The following is an 18,582-nucleotide window of genomic DNA, read 5'->3' as shown; positions in this document are numbered from 1 at the left end:
TTCTAGAAACTATCTTGTTATGCGTCTATGAAACTGTTAAACTATCTATCTCCTGATTGTACTCCTCGTAAAACGTATCTAACCTACCATTGACTCTTTCATATTCAAATAATGATTCCCTAAAAGGTTTATGTAAAGTCACGATGTCTAGCAACTCTTTATACTCCTCTGTTATGTCGTCGTTGTCAATTGCTCTACCTTTACTGGTAAATGTTGTAAGATACTTGAGTTCTTCGGCATGAAATTTCCTAGCATTTCGAGCCAATTGATAATCCAACAATAGCTGATCATTATTCGAAAGCATTTGAAAAATCTGATCATCAGTCATTTCATCAATAAGAAATTTCATTTGTAAATTGCTTATATTGCCACTACTGTTAATGTAGTCATTCTTTTCCAACGCTTCAGCCAAAACCAGAGTGTGGATCCAAATATTAAGCTTATTTGAAAAAATATAATCTTGGTACTGTTTCCTGGTGATTCCACTACGGTACTCTCTTTTAAGGTTCTGAACAATGTGATTGGTTATGTAGCAAGGGACCCCGTTTAGCATTGACAATTTAACTGGCGCCAAATCTGTCAATTTATAAAAGTGTTTTCGACGATCATGGATATCTCTTCCATCATATCTCGATGCTCTGCTTACTACCACATTACTCAATCCCGTAATATCAATATAAACACCCGTGTCCACATCAATAAACCTGGCATCAATGTGATTACCATCGTTCGATATATCCCTGTTGTGAATAAAAGTACCCACATCTATCAAATATTTCCCAAATCCTTCGCGCAAGTCTTCAACTACCAACGTTTGATTATACAATTCTCCTAACTTGGCCAACTGCTTTATTGGCATTTGAACATCTAAATCGTTGTCGTAAGGAAAGATGGCCCCATTCCAGTACCAACTCAATAACGGACCATGGGCAATCCAACTAACAATTCCATACTTTTCAGTGAATCTAAACCAATTACGAAGTAACCGTTCCAATATAATTGCAGTTCGTGCACCATCTTTGAGTTTCCCATTGAAAAACCTCCAATCGTAATGCCACCCTGAATCTTGGTTCGCATCACCCACAGTCATAGTTGCTTCATTAAAATATCTAGTTTCCGGGTCCAGAGATTCTTGAATCGCAATAGACTTTTTTAACGACCACAAATATGATTGTTCGTGTTGATTCAAGTCTGATTTTGCCTCCAAGTTCTTTATTGATTCGAGAACAAAATCCTTTTCATATTCAAATTCACTCAAGGGTATATCTATTATTGGTTTTGGCTTATAAACGTTAGATCCTTCCGTTAACTTTTCAAATTCAGCAACTGGATCTATTTTAGATTTCTTGTAGCTGTCTCTCAATTTCTCTAGTCTCTCTTTATAGACATCAAATACAAGATCCTCGCCCTTATCGTTCATAAATATGACACTATATGGAATAGGCATACTTGTTAGCACGTATGTTTTTCCTTGCAAATTTCTGATATACTCGGTTGCTGAAAATACAGTATGCTCAAACTGTACAAAACCTGGTAACTGTTCGTATGAATCAACGCCATACTCTTGTAGTTGGGATAGGTTTAACAGTTTACTATCAGCACAACCAAAATAGCGAGTGTTTTCTTCACACAACTCTTTATCTTTGTCAAATTGCAAGTGAATATGATTTAGAATATCTTCACATTTGAGACGTTTATCAACCGGCTTATTTAATTGGTTGTTCAAGAGTGACAAGTCAACCCAATCAGCCCAATGGAATGGAATGCTAGACGAAGGATTTTGGTAAACATAATTTAGTATTAAGCCAAAGGTTAATCTAGGATCTTGAAATATTTGATTGGTTTTTCTTGGAATACGGTATTGTGAAGTCACAACGGGCGATCCAATACTCGCCACAAGCTCGTCAACTTCCTTGGTATAGTTTGCATCTGTTGTAGCATATTCCGCTAAAAGATTAGTCGAGTCTAGTGGTACATTCAACAAAGTCAACTGTGAATCATTATTGCTAAAATAATGATAAAATGACAAGTATAGGGTATTAGCTATTAATAACAAAATCAAGGGTTTCCTTAGTCTTCTAATGCTGGAGTATTTATTATACATGTCAAGTCAAAGAAAGTAATAGGCATATAATGCTCGTGGAAGTGGTAAACTTTGATTTAATTCAAAATAATAAAAAAAAAAAAGAAAGGGTACTGGTAAACATTATTCTTCATTGCTCGATATGAAAATATGCCTGAGTTGACTATTTTTGAAAACATTCATCTGTATGGTTGGGTCTTGTTAGTATCTTTGTACCACCAGCACAACTAATACTTTGGATTTTAGATTTGCTACTTTAAAAAAATTTTTATCCATTTGCCTTTTCCCCTTTCAAGAAAAATGAGAAACTAAAGCTAATCCCACAAAAACCGCGAGGCTTTGTTCGTCGTCCTAAAATCTCATTAATGACGTAGTGCAACAATTTCAAAACACTCTGTGGGCGTAATAATCAGCTTATTAAACTACAGTTCGATACTAGAATCGCTCTTCCAGTTACATACAATTTTTACAATTTGCTTTTTTTTTTTTTTTTTAATTCTTTCAAACTATAAATTAATTAAACAAAATGTATCCTCAAAACACATTAAAACAAACGTGGAAATAGTTTGAAAACCCAATGCTGGACTTGACAACTAACAGTGAACTTCGCCATCTGCATGTGTGTGGCAATGCAGACTAGCAGATGTGGTGGTGCTAGGGTTGCTATCAGTATGTTGATCGGAACTTGAAGCTGTGCTGCTGGTCCCTGATTCAGAACTATGTTCGTTATCCTGACCAATTTCAAAATCTGATGTCTTGTACAGAGTACCATCTCCATTGCACCCTTCGCCTGGAATTGCAACATCATATGCATAGACATCCAAAGCATAATAAATCAACGATTGCGAGTTTTTTGCAGCATAGGTAGAATTTTCTTGAGCTAATTCAAGAACTTCCTTATAAGTATCAGCATAATGATCAATAACAAGCTGTCCAATCGATTTTAAGTGCCAGAATCGGTGTAATAAGTCACTTGCCCAAAAAATGTTTGTCTTAGATTGCGAGACGGTATATCCACTGGAGCATAGTTGCGACAAGTATCTTCTGCTAACAAAAGAATATTCACAAATAATAGTCTCATCACTATGGTTAGAGCCTCTCCAATATCCAGCCCACCCATCATTTTTGCACTTGTCATCCAAGTCATCACAAAGAAACAAAATGGAAGATTTGTCGGCACCTACAACATTGTCAAAATGACCAACAACCTCAGCACTTGCAGTCTCGTTGCCAAAGTATTTTCTGAAAAATGGGGATTTATTACCAAATCTCAATGTGTGATCCTTGGCATGTTCAGCTAATAATTGAGCTTCTTGCAACCCAGCGGATAATTGGTTATATTCGGTGGCATTACACGATTGATCAATCGGAAAAACTTTAACCCAGTCAGACTGCCAATCATAACCAGTTGGAGAAGCATCAACAAATCTGGTAACAGTAACTGGTGCAGCAACGGAAAAAGCAAATAATAAACAAATCAATAAATAATTCATAGTGTGAAGATAAGAGCGTGTTTGGTCAGAATAAAAGTACAACGATCTTTTTTGACAAGATATGGTCTTCTCTTTATACTTTGGTTTACACAGAATATATAACCGTTATAACCATCCTGTCCCTCTCCCATTTTTTTCCCTGAATTGTTTGCAATACAGATCTATGAAGGCACCGAGGAAAAGATTAATTAATTAGTGGCACTTGTATCTCTTGGCAAATGTAACTGTAGTGGTTGTGACGAGGGAAGTGGGTGCGAAATATCTCATATATTTCAACTGCCAGGGCAAGGTGAGGTCGCCCAGAATAATTTGGAACATAGATTTATAGAGACCTGTCGCAATGAAGATATATACCATGGTGGTTAAAGTTGTGACTTGTCTTGGCAGACGATGAAATATTGGAAAACAGATATAAAGCTAGCTCTTGTTGGGATATGTTTTGATGGTTGTTCTCTAAACTCTAAGAATTAACAGGATCAATGAAGTTTGCCTATTTATTTTTCATAGTGTTATTGACTAAGGTTTGTACTGAAACTGTGACAGTGTTATCCACCAGAAGCTACAGATTGCCAACCACCGAGCTGAACCCAACTGATGGTACTGTGTACTTAACATTAACGAGACAACAGAGTCTGTCAACTTCCTTGGATAGTTCTACAATCACTTCTCCTCCACTGAACCTGTCTGTCATCGTTCAAACAACAGCAATAACAGATTGTCACTTTCATAATTCAGTTCAATATTGTGTTGACGGTTACGGAAATGAAGGTTCTATCTTGCCAGCCCCAACTAACATTAACAATCTTCCTACAAGCTATACTGGGTGCCACTCACACGATGGCGATACCTTCTGTATGAATGGAGACAACGAAGTTCAGTTTGTGAAATTAGAAGAAGAAGACAATGAAGGGTCAAGCTCCTCTTCTGGGAAAAAGTGCCATTTCCATGCTGGGGTTGAACATTGTGTTGGCGATAATAACCACGACGCTGTAACTTGTGAAAGAGTGGAAAGAGATTATGATATTCCTTTGAGAATTGGGTTGCTTTTTGTTATTCTTGTTACTTCTGGTATTGGATCTTTTGGTCCTATTGTGTTGAAACAATTTGTCCATTTGTCCCAAGAAAACTACATTATTGTTATCATCAAACAGTTTGGTACTGGTATTATTATATCAACGGCATTTGTACATTTGATGACTCATGCACAATTAATGTGGAGTAATTCCTGTTTGAATATCAAGTATGAAGGGACTAGTGCTTCAATAACCATGGCAGGAATATTTATTGCTTTTATAATCGAGTATATTGCACTTAGAGTACTCAATACCCGTGATACTACAAATGACGATAAAAAAGAAATTGAGGAATCATCCAGCAATGAGCAATCATTACATGGCATTTCAGTCAATGATAAGATTTCAGTAATGATTTTAGAAGCAGGAATCATTTTCCATTCCATCCTTATTGGTATTACCTTAGTTGTTACCGATGATGTGTACTTTATTACCTTATTCATTGTTATTGTTTTCCACCAGTTCTTTGAAGGGTTGGCTTTGTCTTCTAGAATTATATCTATTACCAATGCAAACTTGTCAACCAAATTGGTAATGGCCCTCATGTTTGCTTTGATTACCCCTATCGGAATGGCAATTGGTATTGGTGTGTTGAACAAATTTAATGGTAATGACCCTGCTACTTTAATTGCATTGGGAACATTGGATTCTTTTTCGGCAGGTGTGCTTCTTTGGACCGGTTTGATTGAAATGTGGAGTCACGATTGGTTGCATGGCCACTTGAGAAACAGTTCTTTGTTAAAAACTACAGTTGCTTTAGTAAGTTTGGTCTTGGGAATGTTGCTCATGAGCTTATTGGGTAATTGGGCGTAAATTTCGATATACAATCACACACACACATATATATATATATATATATATATATATATGATTAGAGAATATACTAATATATGCAGCCGTAAATTACCAAGTTATTGGTTTAAAAGTTGGAGACCAATGCTTCTGACCACCATAGTAGGTCTCATATTCTTTTTCAACCATTCTTATTGCCTCACTTTTTATTTGATTCTTATCCAAATGACTCAATTCCTTCACTTCAAATAATTTATCCACCTCAGAAGAAGCAAATGCAGTAAGAGTTTTCTTGGCAAAAGCATGACTAACAGGTTTCCCGTTTTTTCGATGCTTATCCTCAAACAATCTGGTGGCCTCAAAGGAGGCAGCCCCTGCTACTATATCATGAGAAAGTTTTGTCCTGTTGTCACTAATACCGCTCGTGGTACTATTTCTGTTGCTAGCACTACCACTTGGACTCATGCTGATACTGTTACTGCTGCTGCTGCTGCTGCTGCTACTATTACTGTGGTGACCATACACTCTCCTGTGACTAGCTTTGAATATTTCAGACATTTTTAATGTGGGACGGTAGTTGATAGGAATAAAAGTTGAGCGAATCCGTAGACATTTATACAAGAATGAAGGAAAGATATTCTCTAAGCAATGAAGTATGTAACTGCAGGGTGTAGTTGCGCAAACTTACCGGAATGACAAGTAGCTGTCACACCAGCATGAATATGCATACAGTAATTTCAGCAACCATTGAACGTCAAGAAAACTATCACAAGAGTACCATTTATTTACTAGTCTGTCCGAGTTCAAATTCTGAAATTAACTAATCCATCTCGGATCTCATCAATGAACTCACCATTTTCGTTAACAAAGCTTCCCCATAGCTCTCTATCATAAGCGTTGTTCACTGGAAACAAAAATTGTTGTGATACTCCATTATTCTCCATAATTATCAAACCTGCATGAAGAGCAATTTGGTTACTTTTATACAACTTGCTATTGACGTTTTTAGGAATTTCGGAATTTAGCTTGAAATCAGAAAAATTATCATCATTCAACAAAGGAACTCCAAATTTTTGTATTATGTGGTCTCGAATTTGGTTTTTCCTACCTGTTTCCAACTCCAAGATAATTGGTAATACTGGACCCTGTTGGGATATCGGAAATATTCCTTCTATGGCTCGCCTTGCTTTTGGAATCAATTTATAATGTGTAACAGCAGAGTAAGTAAGTAGCTTTCTTGACTCTCCTTTCCCTCTGTAATCCTTCTCTAATGCTTGTATGGGGAAATCAATTGTGCCCTGGGTTGATTCAGGAATTTGGTCGAGAGCTATCAATCCGACATACCTTCTTGTAAGTCGAAGAGTACCTTCTTGAAAAAACGATTTCCTAACCTTGTCTGCCCATTTTTTATTTCTAGCAACTACGAGACCACCAGTGACGAATCTATCTAGTCTTTGTACAAGTCTAAATTGTGATGAGTTGACTGAGGGAAGTATGGCTTTAAATTCGTTTGTCAATGCAGTAATAATATTATTTGTGTGATTAGTATCGCATACCATTCCCGAAGGTTTATTAACTATTACATAGTTAAACGTACGCTTGACAAGATCTAGTTTCATAAGGATGCAAATGGATGAGTCATTAAAAGTAGAATATAAACAGAGGAAATCCACCAGGATTATAAAACCGAGTAATTTGCAAACAAACAAACAAAAAAAAAAAAAAAAAAAAAATTCGAATAAAATGATTATGGTACTGAAAAAGTCTACACCACCTACCCTACCACAAATATGAGCAATAAGAATACAGATTTATCTAAATCACTTCGATTTTTGCAAGTGTCGAAGTTAATGCGTGCTTTTAAACCGGTTACTATAAATGGAAACTCGGCCAAATCGGTTATTAAACAAGTGAAAGAAATAGAATCAGACAACCCTGACCATTTCAAACGTTATAAAAATCATGTACGGTTGTCTTATTTGCAAAAATATTTGCTTGATTATATGAAAGATAAACTGGAAAGTCCTATTTATTTGTCACTTAGAATTAAACCTTCTGATCCCGAATTTCCATACGATCTAGAAAAGTTGAATATCAATTTGAGTATTCCAAGTGGGTTTCCAGAGGATAAATCTCAACGACCCAAAATCAGTGTCTTGAATGAAGAGATTCCCAGGGGATTTGCTTATAATGTCGAAGCGGGTTTTCAAAGAATAGTTGATATTGCCCAAGGTACCACCAAGGATGATGAAATCGCTTTGGTTGATGGGATAGGATTAACTTCAATGATATTGACATTGGACAAGTATTTGGAATTGTTTTTGAAACAGGAAAAGAAAGAAACTATCAAGTTTGTAAAGACCAAGAAGAAATCTCCGCCACTAACATCATCAAAGCCTCAACAGAATGTACAGCCAAGGCAACAGCCAAATCTCAAAACAAAGACAAATAATAAACCAAAAGTTGACCCAAGGTTGTTACTTCAACGAAAGAAACTACTTGAAGAGATGTGTTACAAATTAAATGGATCTGTTAGGCTACTCAAAGATGAGGTTTATCGAGCCACTATTCCAGTACTTCAAGATACTGCTCCAGAACTTTGGAAGTTGAACGGGAACATCGACCTTATGCTCACCGTTCCACAAACTTATCCTACGGACAAAATAACTGTTTCATTGAGAAACAATTTCAATGAAAACCTAGTGATCAAGCATTGCCAAGAGGACCAGTTTGAGATGGTCAAGATTATTAAGCAATATAAAAAATATGAGAAAAATATGATTGGTAATGTAAAGAGTTATGACTTTGAAACTGAAAACTTGACAGCAATACTAAATTATTTGGCAAATAACATTGACAAATTTGTTCTTGATCCTGAAGATTTCAAAAATTACAATGTTCTTGTTAATAAGTTGAAGGCAGAGATGGTCAGTACATAATGCTGGATTTATGAACATTGATCGTAACTTCAGTTTTGGGGTTTTGTTAATAGTTTGTAGGTGGGAATCTATATTAGTTTCGCATTTATTTTTTGATTAAGGAAATGTAGAGTTTAGTTATATGGCAAGGGGACTGTAGTAGTTATCCTAGATTGCACTTTGATTGGTTTGATCTTTTGTTTATGGTGGAAATTGGTTTATAATGATTTGCAGCATCTAGAATAAGATGCAGTTTTTAGTGCTGGGGGGGGTAATTTTCCGAAGCAATGCGAAGAAGCTAGAAAAAAAAAAATCAAAAACGAAAAAAAAAAAAAAAAAAAAAAATGAATGAATGAATGAGGGTTGAATATTTTTATAGTGCAAGGACATCCATCAAAGTACTTCATAATCATTATCTATAAAAATGGCAGAAGAACAAAGAAGACAGATAGAGCAGTTGATGGGGAAAGAAAATGGATCACTGATACGGCGAAGAGATCCAGAAATGACTTCACCTCGTGTTTGTCGGGCGTTTTTAGTGGGCACCTGTCCTCACGATTTATTTGTTGGAACAAAGCAAGATCTAGGAAGATGTCCTAATCTACATTTACAGAAACATAAGCTAGAGTACGAACACCGAACGAAAAAACTAGGGGAAAAGTTTTCTGACATTGAGTATGACTATTACAAATTATTGTCTAAATATGTTTCCGATTTGGACCGAAATATACACAATGCCCAATTGCGTTTGCAGCACACACCAGAGGAAAAAGCAAAAATTGCCCGAGTTACAAAAGAATTGGATGATCTAGATGTCGAGATTGGTTTAATGGTTCAAGAGCTAAATTATTTGGTGGCCAAAAATCAAGCAAGCAAAATTATCGATTACGCCATTGAATTGAATGCCAAATGTGAAGAAAGGGAAAAGCTTAGTCAACAAGCTCGACGAATAACTGAAAACGTCGGGCAGACATCACAACAGAAACTTCAAGTCTGTGATGGGTGTGGTGCTTACTTGTCAAGATTGGACAACGATAGAAGATTGGCAGATCATTTTGTTGGAAAAATCCACATGGGGTATTTGGAAATACGAGAAAATTTCAAGGAGATACAAAATAAATATAAGAAAATGGGAAAGAACCTATAATAATGATTCGAAACCGCTTTTGCTATTTCCGGTTATTGCTTTATATTTGTTATTTAGTATAATGCTATACAATGTATACCAAAACAATAAGAGAATATACTGTTTTCCTCCAATTATAATTAGAAATGGTGCTAACGTGCAGAATTACTTGTACCCCTTCTCCTTAAAGACTACAATTCCCGAGTTTTGACAGAAAAATAAATGGCTGAACTGTTGCGATTGGTGGAAATAACGTCAAGTGTGCCAAGAGCCGATACCCCAAGAGACACAAAATAAAAAAAAAGCGAAAGAATTGATGTTGCAAAGTAGGTGAAACCACCAAAATACTACTTTCAAAGATTGGGTTTGAACAAAACGGGAAACGACGTCCACTCTGTCTACTAGAGGTTTGGAGTTATCGGAGAGTAAGATAAATGAGTTGTTGTTTGGAAGAACTGGATAGGGGGTATAAATAGGGAACCAAATTTTCTTTCATAACATGTTTTTTAGATGAATATCAACAAACCAACAATTACTTTACCATAAAAATGAAATTTTCTACTATTTTCGCTATTCCATTTGCAATTGCCTTTGCTAATGCTGCTGCTGCTCCAGCTGTTACCGCTGCTCCAGCTGCTGATAACCCTTATACTGCCTATCCTAGTGTCCCTAAAACTGCTTCAATTAACGGTTTCGCTGATAGAATCTACGATCAAATTCCAGAATGTGCTCAAGAATGTGTTAAGCAAAGTACCAGCTCCACTCCTTGTCCATATTGGGATACTGGTTGCTTGTGTGTTATTCCTAACTTTACAGGTGCTGTTGGCAACTGTGTTGCAACTAAATGTCGTGGTGCTGATGTTACCAATTTTAGAAAACTAGCTGTCGATGCTTGTTCTGCTGCTGGTGTTTGGGATCCATACTGGATTATTCCAGCAAGTGTCTCAAGTGCTTTGGACGCTGCCGCTACTGCAGCTGGTAACTAATCAAGTCAACCAAGCTGCTTACTATGATTGTTTAGAATTTTATAGTCGATATTTTTATAATATTCGTCTTGAACAATATACAGAGAGCACTTGATTTTAAAGGAGTCCACATTCAATGGACTTTACTTTCTGAATTTCAAAACTATATACGTAGCAAATCTGTAGACAAAAACTAGAGCAATTAAAACCCCAATCCATAATCCTTTATCGTATTTCCCATATCCCAAACTTTCCAAAACAGCTTGGCCACTAATTTTGCATTGGCTTGCCAAAGGTGAATCATACATGCAGTGGCACCCATCTCCACAGCGGAATTCTCTATTGGTAAACTCGTTGAAGATCATTCCTTGAAAGACGTATCTTTGATAATCGATCCAATAAAAGGTATAATACCAAAATACATTCAAAATGTTAGAAGGCACCAAAAAGCCTCCTACTGCCATCCATAATCCGTTGGCAAAAGCTGTGATAGCCAATGACACAACAAAGTTCGGGAAAACGCTGGCAATGAATGTAGTCATTGATTCTGCAGCAACTAAATCCAAGAATAGCCACATTAAATAATACCAGAACCCACTTGCTGTTTGATGAAAGTTGACCATAAAAAATGTAATGACACTAAAAACAGCTGCAATCAAAAATAAAAACGGAAGTCCAACCAAAAAATTTGCTAAGGAAAATGCCAAGGGCCCATACAACCCATTCATTCTTTCCTTCTTATAGCTTTGAATATCTTCAAGATATGATGGAATGTACGCAACTGACATGAAAGACATAAACGCCCCAGAAAAGAAAATGGCATTAATAAATGGTTGTATGTTTTTTTGGCCATCTTGTAATCTCAACCACACGGTACCCATTAATATTGCCAAACCCAAGTACATAACCAATCTGACATAGTATGTCAAAATATCTCTTCGAGCTTTGGTTAAGGAACGAGCAATCAAAATCAAGACATTTTTCATCTCATTTATGGTAGTGGCTTCAGCTAATTGAACAGATCCTGTCTCAACTTTTTCGACCTCTCCACTGTTCCACTTAGATACCAAATCATCAAGTATACTTGAATCTTCTTGAAAATCAGTATTGATTAAATCTAAAACATATTCAGCTGGATTGATGTATGGAGGCATTGTGTGTCCAATTGAGTTAAAGTACTTGACCACATTGCTAACACCGTCATTATAGACTATTCTACCTTTGGAAAGAAACATTACCTTGTCAAAAAGTTCAAATGTGTATGTGCTGGGCTGATGAATGGAACAAATGATGATCATATTCTCCCTCTTGGCAATTCTTTTAATAGTGCCAATAACTTCGCGTGATGCAACAGAGTCCAATCCCGATGTTGGCTCATCCAAAAATAAAATGGACGGGGAAGTAATAATCTGAGAAGCAATACTAACCCTTCTTTTTTGCCCACCAGAAATCCCCTTTTGAATTGGAGTGCCAATTTTCAGAAAAGCCTGCCCCACCAATCCAAGTGATTTTATTGTTTTGCTAACGAGTTCTTTTTTGTGTGCTTTGACAATACCAGCAAACTGTGCACTGTAGTCAACTGTTTCCAGGACGGTTAAAGAACCAATCAATGAATCTTCTTGCTCAACATAGCTTGAAAGTTGTTTGATTTTGTTTAAAGTTGCACTCTCATTGTTAATAAATATACCACCTTGGAGTGTCGAAGATCGTGGACTATTCCTATAAGCCAATACGTTAAGCAAAGTTGATTTACCACTCCCAGATGGACCCATGATAGCTAACATTTCTCCACCACTAACAGAACCATTAATATCATTAAGAATTGTCTTTCCATTTGATAAAGTCAAACTAATATTTGACCAAGAATAAGTTTCAACCAGCATCTTGTTTAGGAAACTTATTTACAGTTATTGTTGAAAGGTGAATTGACTTGTTTTCTTCAAAAAAAAAAAAAAATTTTGCAGCAGGGCCAATTTATAATCATACGGGGTTTGAACTTTTTTTGCAATTTCATTGTGAAAATGTGTATAAATTTTTATTGCAAATAAGTGTTCATTTTCGCGGGAATAAGTGAATACTCGGGGAATAAATAAATCGATACACTCACAAAAAAAAATATCTTGCATGAATTTGCTTGGTCCCGTGTATATTTGCAGCTTTTGTGGGCCAGTAAAAGGAAAAGCTGCATGGGACTATGTTGTATGGGATATCTCTACAAATACTCTTTGTACGTATCAATACCAGTTTTAACTTATCACTAATTTGTATTTATTGTACTTCATACTGATATAAAATCTATTTATTCCTTTGTAGAAAATTTCATGTCAAATTGCAACAAAAAAATACCCAAAAAAAAAAGAGGATATATTAAAAGCCTCTCATTTTAATTCAAATCCTTCTTTGACACCTTTAATTGACAAAACGTCATAGTACCATTGAGTCACATGGGGATACTGCTGTTCAAAATTTTCAATCTCAAATTTGGTCCCTGTAGTTTTTTCAATACGACGGAAATGCCCCACAGCAAATGCCAAGTCGGCTATTGTGAATTTATCACCAACAAACCATTTATTCTGTGCCAAATGCAAATCCAAAACTTGATAAACTTTGCCAATTTGTTCAAATCCTTTGTCGACCAACCATTCGTCGTCGCTGCGAAACTTTTTGTAAAAGAGTAGTCTCGACAAAGCATCACTGAATTGGGTTGACTGATAGAATAACCATCGCATTTGCTGCCAATACAAAGGGTCATTGTTTGGGTAACTAAACTTATTATCAGTGTCATACTTATCAGCAAGATATTGCAAGATAGCATTACTTTCGCATAATGTTACATCACCATCTACTAAGGTTGGGACTAGTCCATGAGGATTCAATTCCAAATACCAATTCTTTTTGATTTCTTTGGTAGGCCAATCAAACATATGAATTTCATGAGGAACATCTAAAATATGTAAAAAAATTAATGGTTTGCGACCATTTCCAGTTGGAGCAGTGTATAATTTCATATTTTTCTTGAAGATACAATTACGAAAAGAAGAGCAAATAAATCACCAGAATATCGGAACTATTACCATCATTAAATACACTTCTTTCTGTAAAAATAAGGTTGGAGCATTTTTTTTTTGAATAAACTTTCTTGATTACTAATGCATCTCTCTCGTACTTGATTGAGTGGTGCTTGCAAGTGTTTCAAGAAAATTTTTACGTGAAATTATTGAATATTATTTTCCCCACTAAATTCTCTTGCAAAGGATTAACAGAACTAGTGGATGAATTAGTAATCCAGAAGGACAAAATCTTGAAAAAAAAAAATATTCAAGAAAAAGAATGAAACAAACTGTTAAAATGGCCGGTTGGTGCAGTATATGGTAATTGTATGGCAATTCTTCAAAATACATAAAAGCTTAAATAATTTATTAAAGTTGGCTATATAATTCCAAAAAATACACCTAACGGCGAATTTCATCATCTAGCTCTTCGACATCTGACCAGATAAATTTAGTTCTCAAGTATCTAGCAACAAACGTTAGTATCAACAATATTGGCACTTCTAACAATGGTCCAAAAGTTGCAGCAATTGCTTGTTTACTTCCTGAACCATAAATTGAAATTGCAACAGCAAGCGATAATTCAAAGTTATTAGAAGCAGCAGTAAAACTTTGCGTTGTAATTTCAGAATAATTGGCACTGCACCCTCTCCGCCATTTTTTAGGGTACTTTTCAATTTTCTCTTCACATCCACATAACAATCTAGTATCCTCGTCCTCCAACTTTGGAGCCTTGGAAAACCATCTCAAAACAAAAAATGTCGTGAACCAAGAAATCAAAAAGTATAAAGTCAAAGGAATAAAGCAAAGGAAGGCAGTTCCAACCTCTTCAATAAACTCTTTACCTTTATCAATGAAAATAACGATGATCGTGTACAACAATCCAATTAAAGCCCAAGGACTAATAAATCTAATTAACTTATCGTAAACCTTAAAGTATAATAATGCAAATCTAACAATCACACCAAGACCAAGTGGCACCCCCAAGAAGAAGGCAACACTCTTTGCAACTATCGAGTACGACACACCAGAGTCTATTGGGATAGGATCACCAGTTATCACATAGCAGAAAAACAATTGATAAGGTGCATACAAAACAACTTGCAACAAACTGTTAATAAGAACAATAACAGCACAAAGTGTGTTATCGCCTAAGGCAATGTCATTCCACAACAATACCATAGCAATACATCGCGCTAATCCAATCATAATTATACCAGTTCTATATTCGTCATAGTTGAATAACACCATCCAAGCTAACCCAAACATAATAAAAGGACATATAATCCAGTTCAAAACAAGCGAAATCAAAATAGGTCTGAGATAAGTACTCTTGTTGAAAAACTTGTGGAAATGTTCCCATTCCACTTTACATAATGGAGGAATCATCATAATTATCAATCCTATGGCTAATGGTACAGAAACACCAACAACTTTGGTACCATTAAACGCTTCACTGCTCCCTGGTACATATACTGATATTATAACACCAATAACTATAGCAAGAACAATTAATAATGGCAACAATTTATCTGTGATCGATAAGCCTTTAAATGCGGCTCTAGCATCTTGTTTGAAAGTCATGATTACCTCCAGAAGCAACAGATTTTAACTGAAAATGAATATCACCTATAGTTCAGCTCTATAAATACAAACACTTGTAAAATCATGAAATATTTTATTTTTTCTTTTCCCCAGGCATTTCAAGCATCTTTAAATGAAATATTATATTTAAACTTTCAGGCTGACTAATCATCGATTCAGTGCGCTACTATAGTTTTAATCCGTTATCATCCTTTTAACTTTAAATATAATTTCCAAGAAACTACAACATGAATGGTGCCAATAAACTCTTTTACTCAGCATCGATGAGGTCACAGTCAATAGAGAATTAGTAATCATAAAATAAATTTCTTGATTTAATGGAATATTGTTGAGATGAGACAACATTGTTTGTACTTGCGTGTAATGATCTCCTTGCTTTTATGAATTTGTGCCAAGAGAGTTCCGGTAAGTGTTTATTTTATACGCTATTTGGTATATTTTAACGGACATCGTGGTCTCACAATGATTCTTATGATTTGTCCAAACCTATAGTTATTAACCAACATCCGACAATCTCTCAAACGCCGATATTTATAGACTTTTACTTAAGGCTAGCAAAATTCTTTTTTACACCAACGCTACCTAATTAGGACTAACCAAGACAATATGAAAACTTTTAGTAATCAAAAATTTAAACTATTCTTACTTGGATTTTGATCTTTGGGCCAAACTCGAAATTCTGTAATAACATTTAGTGTCGGCAACAACACATTTTGCTATTCCTGTACAAACTACACCAAAGGCTCAGTCCCAAAATTTATAATGAGAACTAAAAAAAAAAAAAAAAACAGAACTAGGAAAAAAAAAATATCTTGAGAGTGGCAACCATTCGATAGTCAACATCAATCCAATAACACAATAATGTCAGACGTCGCTAAACTAGATTCTAAACCACCTGCTGCAGGTCCTCTGAAACATACATCAAATCTTACTGAAGAAGAAAAGAATGTTATCAAGACATTAGAAGAGGATGATGAATTTGAAGATTTCCCAGAAGATGATTCCAAGTGGTCAAATAATAGTACCAATAAATTAAGTGAACAAAATTTATGGGAGGAAGATTGGGATGATGATGATGGCCAAGACGAGGTGTCCAACAAGTTAAGAGAAGAGTTAAAGAAAACGATTAAACCAATTCAATAAAACGGAAAATTGTTCAAGTCTGGCAAATAACAGGAAATATGGCTCTTTCTTTTTTATACTATTGAATTTACAATACATGCAATATACACAATAACATAAAACTTCATTTATGCGTAGAAATTGACTGACTTTGACTTTCTAGCTTGAACTTCACTGATAGCTTCTACGAAATCTTCATGTTTAATTATAGACTTACCATTTCTCAAAGCAATCATACCTGCCTCTACTGTAACTGCCTTCAATTGGGCACCATTGAATTCGTCGGTGGATCTGGCCAACTCTCTCCAGTTTACCGAATTATTGTCACAGTGTAATTTTCTTGCATGTATTTTCAACACAGACTCTCTGGCTTCCTCTGATGGCAATGGGAACTCGATTTTCCTATCCAATCTACCTGATCTCAACAATGCAGGATCTAATGTGTCGACTCTATTAGTTGCTGCTAAAACTTTGACTCTATCGTCAGATCCAAACCCGTCTAATTGATTCAACAATTCCAACATGGTTCTTTGCACCTCTCTATCACCACTTTTATCGGAGTCAAATCTTTTGGTACCAATAGCATCCAATTCATCAATAAATATAATTGTAGGAGCCTTTTCTTTAGCTAAAGCAAACGCATCACGAACTAACTTTGCCCCATCCCCAATAAACATTTGCACCAACTGAGGAGCAGCCAATTTCAAAAAAGTGGCACCAGACTGAGCAGCACAAGCTCTAGCCAATAAAGTTTTACCTGTACCAGGTGGGCCATACATTAAAGCACCTTTTGGTGGTTTAATACCCAAGTTTTTAAATTTGTCTGCTTGCTTCATAGGCAACACCACGGCTTCAATCAATTCTTCAATTTGTTTGTCCAATCCACCAATGTCAGAATAATCTTCAGTTGGTTTTTCATCAACTTCCATCGCCTTCACTCTTGAATCGTATTCCGAAGGTAAAGTATCCAACACAAGATAAGAATCCTTGTTCACACCAATTAAATCATTTGGTTTTAATTTGCTCGGGTCGACCAATCCTATCATTGGTAGGAATATAGTTTGTCTGGTTGATGTCTTGATTACAGCTGATTTACCAGCTCTAGCTGCGTCAATATCAATATTGGCACCTTGTTCGCTGGCTTCTTTGTCAGCATCTAAATCTAACAACTCCACAACGTTCCCCACCAAGTAAGGCAATTGCTTATTATTGTTTATCTTTTCTTGATTGTCTTTTATTCTTTCCAACATCACAGTCTTTTCATGGGTCAACCTCTGTGATTCAGATCTCATAACTTTAATGTCATTATCCAACAATTTGGTCCTATTGATTATATCTGACGTAGCAGAGTTTAAAATTTCTTGATCTATAACATCTTCCTCTTGTTGCTGATTGTTTTCTAAATCTTCTAAGGTAACCATCGTTGATACAGTTGTCAGTAATTCGTAGTGGTAAATAATAGGTCAAGTCCTTCAATAGTAATTTTTTTTTTTTTCTCTCTCATACATTTTTTGTTGCCACCACCCGAAAAAGCTTGAATCGAAAAGTGTTTTGATATTGGGCACACGACTGCTAGAAATATTGGTTAGCGTACTGTAAGATAACTGTTGAATTTTCCCACCCTTTTCTTAATTACACGCCATGTCCATTACAAAGTATACCGATCATAAAGAGTTATCAGACACAGAATTTTCCAAATTGAAAGAAAACGTTATAAAAGGTATGAACAGAAATAAACCAAGTATTTTTGAAAGTTTATTTTTTGCTAACAATTCGATATAGCCAAATCCACCGCTTATTGTCCTTATTCGAAATTCAGGTATGTTGATAAAGTGCAGATTGTGACGAGTATATGACTAACTATTTATTTTTCACAGAGTTGGGTGTGCTCTTTTAACAGAATCAGGTGAATTCATATCTGGTGCCAATGTTGAAAACGCATCATACGGAGCAGGTGTCTGTGCTGAACGAACAGCAATTGTTAAAGCAGTGGTATGTGTTTATTTTTTTTCTTTTAAGTTATCACCTAAGTTATTACTAACTAGATTTATTGTTCACCATTAGACAGAGGGCCATACAAAGTTTAAAGCAATTGCGGTGGCAGGAAACACCAAAGATCCAATAACTCCTTGTGGAATTTGCCGTCAATTCATTAGAGAATTTGCTCCAGAAATTCCAGTGTTCATGTTCAATGAAGGAAACGGGTTTATTAAAGTGTACCTACAGGATTTACTCCCATTGAGTTTTGGCCCAGAAGATCTCGGTGTAACGAATTAAAATCTTGAACCACGTCACGCGACATACTACGCGGGCCATTCGATGAACAAAGAACAATACGCCTAGCAAATATGTTTG

At 35.7% G+C, this 18,582-nt stretch overlaps 14 protein-coding genes across 14 annotated transcripts; 6 read left to right on the top strand and 8 right to left on the bottom strand. All coding sequences in view use genetic code 12, as the record gives it.

Annotated features, from left to right (window-relative positions):
• Nucleotides 1–25: 25 nt before the first annotated feature.
• On the bottom strand, nt 26–2,104 carry CD36_46460 (positive regulator of mannosylphosphate transferase, putative; the record flags this gene model as incomplete). The annotated part of the gene is made up of 1 exon (XM_002420241.1): nt 26–2,104. The coding sequence occupies one exon, from the start codon at nt 2,102–2,104 to the stop codon at nt 26–28; it is 2,079 nt and encodes a 692-aa protein (XP_002420286.1).
• Nucleotides 2,105–2,676: 572 nt separating this feature from the next.
• Nucleotides 2,677–3,576, bottom strand: PRA1 (adhesin protein, putative; the record flags this gene model as incomplete). Its single annotated transcript, XM_002420240.1, has 1 exon — nt 2,677–3,576. The coding sequence occupies one exon, from the start codon at nt 3,574–3,576 to the stop codon at nt 2,677–2,679; it is 900 nt and encodes a 299-aa protein (XP_002420285.1).
• A 479-nt stretch (nt 3,577–4,055) lies between these two features.
• On the top strand, nt 4,056–5,462 carry CD36_46440 (high-affinity zinc transport protein, putative; the record flags this gene model as incomplete). Its single annotated transcript, XM_002420239.1, has 1 exon — nt 4,056–5,462. The coding sequence occupies one exon, from the start codon at nt 4,056–4,058 to the stop codon at nt 5,460–5,462; it is 1,407 nt and encodes a 468-aa protein (XP_002420284.1).
• A 90-nt stretch (nt 5,463–5,552) lies between these two features.
• On the bottom strand, nt 5,553–5,999 carry CD36_46430 (CipC-like antibiotic response protein, putative; the record flags this gene model as incomplete). The annotated part of the gene is made up of 1 exon (XM_002420238.1): nt 5,553–5,999. The coding sequence occupies one exon, from the start codon at nt 5,997–5,999 to the stop codon at nt 5,553–5,555; it is 447 nt and encodes a 148-aa protein (XP_002420283.1).
• A 245-nt stretch (nt 6,000–6,244) lies between these two features.
• Nucleotides 6,245–7,060, bottom strand: CD36_46420 (pseudouridine synthase, putative; the record flags this gene model as incomplete). The annotated part of the gene is made up of 1 exon (XM_002420237.1): nt 6,245–7,060. One exon carries the CDS (start codon nt 7,058–7,060, stop codon nt 6,245–6,247), a length of 816 nt encoding a protein of 271 aa, XP_002420282.1.
• A 171-nt stretch (nt 7,061–7,231) lies between these two features.
• On the top strand, nt 7,232–8,380 carry CD36_46410 (conserved hypothetical protein; the record flags this gene model as incomplete). The annotated part of the gene is made up of 1 exon (XM_002420236.1): nt 7,232–8,380. One exon carries the CDS (start codon nt 7,232–7,234, stop codon nt 8,378–8,380), a length of 1,149 nt encoding a protein of 382 aa, XP_002420281.1.
• Nucleotides 8,381–8,783: 403 nt separating this feature from the next.
• On the top strand, nt 8,784–9,506 carry CD36_46400 (protein associated with the U1 snRNP complex, putative; the record flags this gene model as incomplete). Its single annotated transcript, XM_002420235.1, has 1 exon — nt 8,784–9,506. One exon carries the CDS (start codon nt 8,784–8,786, stop codon nt 9,504–9,506), a length of 723 nt encoding a protein of 240 aa, XP_002420280.1.
• A 527-nt stretch (nt 9,507–10,033) lies between these two features.
• Nucleotides 10,034–10,471, top strand: CD36_46390 (conserved hypothetical protein; the record flags this gene model as incomplete). The annotated part of the gene is made up of 1 exon (XM_002420234.1): nt 10,034–10,471. One exon carries the CDS (start codon nt 10,034–10,036, stop codon nt 10,469–10,471), a length of 438 nt encoding a protein of 145 aa, XP_002420279.1.
• A 122-nt stretch (nt 10,472–10,593) lies between these two features.
• On the bottom strand, nt 10,594–12,333 carry CD36_46380 (ATP-binding protein/permease, putative; the record flags this gene model as incomplete). The annotated part of the gene is made up of 1 exon (XM_002420233.1): nt 10,594–12,333. One exon carries the CDS (start codon nt 12,331–12,333, stop codon nt 10,594–10,596), a length of 1,740 nt encoding a protein of 579 aa, XP_002420278.1.
• A 495-nt stretch (nt 12,334–12,828) lies between these two features.
• On the bottom strand, nt 12,829–13,458 carry CD36_46370 (glutathione S-transferase, putative; the record flags this gene model as incomplete). Its single annotated transcript, XM_002420232.1, has 1 exon — nt 12,829–13,458. One exon carries the CDS (start codon nt 13,456–13,458, stop codon nt 12,829–12,831), a length of 630 nt encoding a protein of 209 aa, XP_002420277.1.
• Nucleotides 13,459–13,902: 444 nt separating this feature from the next.
• CD36_46360 (arsenical-resistance protein, putative) lies at nt 13,903–15,084 on the bottom strand (the record flags this gene model as incomplete). The annotated part of the gene is made up of 1 exon (XM_002420231.1): nt 13,903–15,084. The coding sequence occupies one exon, from the start codon at nt 15,082–15,084 to the stop codon at nt 13,903–13,905; it is 1,182 nt and encodes a 393-aa protein (XP_002420276.1).
• An 882-nt stretch (nt 15,085–15,966) lies between these two features.
• On the top strand, nt 15,967–16,248 carry CD36_46350 (26S proteasome complex subunit, putative; the record flags this gene model as incomplete). Its single annotated transcript, XM_002420230.1, has 1 exon — nt 15,967–16,248. The coding sequence occupies one exon, from the start codon at nt 15,967–15,969 to the stop codon at nt 16,246–16,248; it is 282 nt and encodes a 93-aa protein (XP_002420275.1).
• A 107-nt stretch (nt 16,249–16,355) lies between these two features.
• Nucleotides 16,356–17,648, bottom strand: CD36_46340 (26S proteasome regulatory subunit, putative; the record flags this gene model as incomplete). Its single annotated transcript, XM_002420229.1, has 1 exon — nt 16,356–17,648. The coding sequence occupies one exon, from the start codon at nt 17,646–17,648 to the stop codon at nt 16,356–16,358; it is 1,293 nt and encodes a 430-aa protein (XP_002420274.1).
• Nucleotides 17,649–17,868: 220 nt separating this feature from the next.
• On the top strand, nt 17,869–18,504 carry CD36_46330 (cytidine aminohydrolase, putative; the record flags this gene model as incomplete). The annotated part of the gene is made up of 4 exons (XM_002420228.1): nt 17,869–17,947; nt 18,010–18,046; nt 18,105–18,219; nt 18,292–18,504. The coding sequence occupies 4 exons, from the start codon at nt 17,869–17,871 to the stop codon at nt 18,502–18,504; spliced, it is 444 nt and encodes a 147-aa protein (XP_002420273.1).
• Between the last annotated feature and the right edge of the window lie 78 nt (nt 18,505–18,582).

The sequence above is a fragment of the Candida dubliniensis genome, chromosome 4 (assembly GCF_000026945.1).
Source record: "Candida dubliniensis CD36 chromosome 4, complete sequence".
NCBI classification, from domain to species: domain Eukaryota; kingdom Fungi; phylum Ascomycota; class Pichiomycetes; order Serinales; family Debaryomycetaceae; genus Candida; species Candida dubliniensis.
This window is presented reverse-complemented; position numbering and strand designations above follow the sequence as displayed.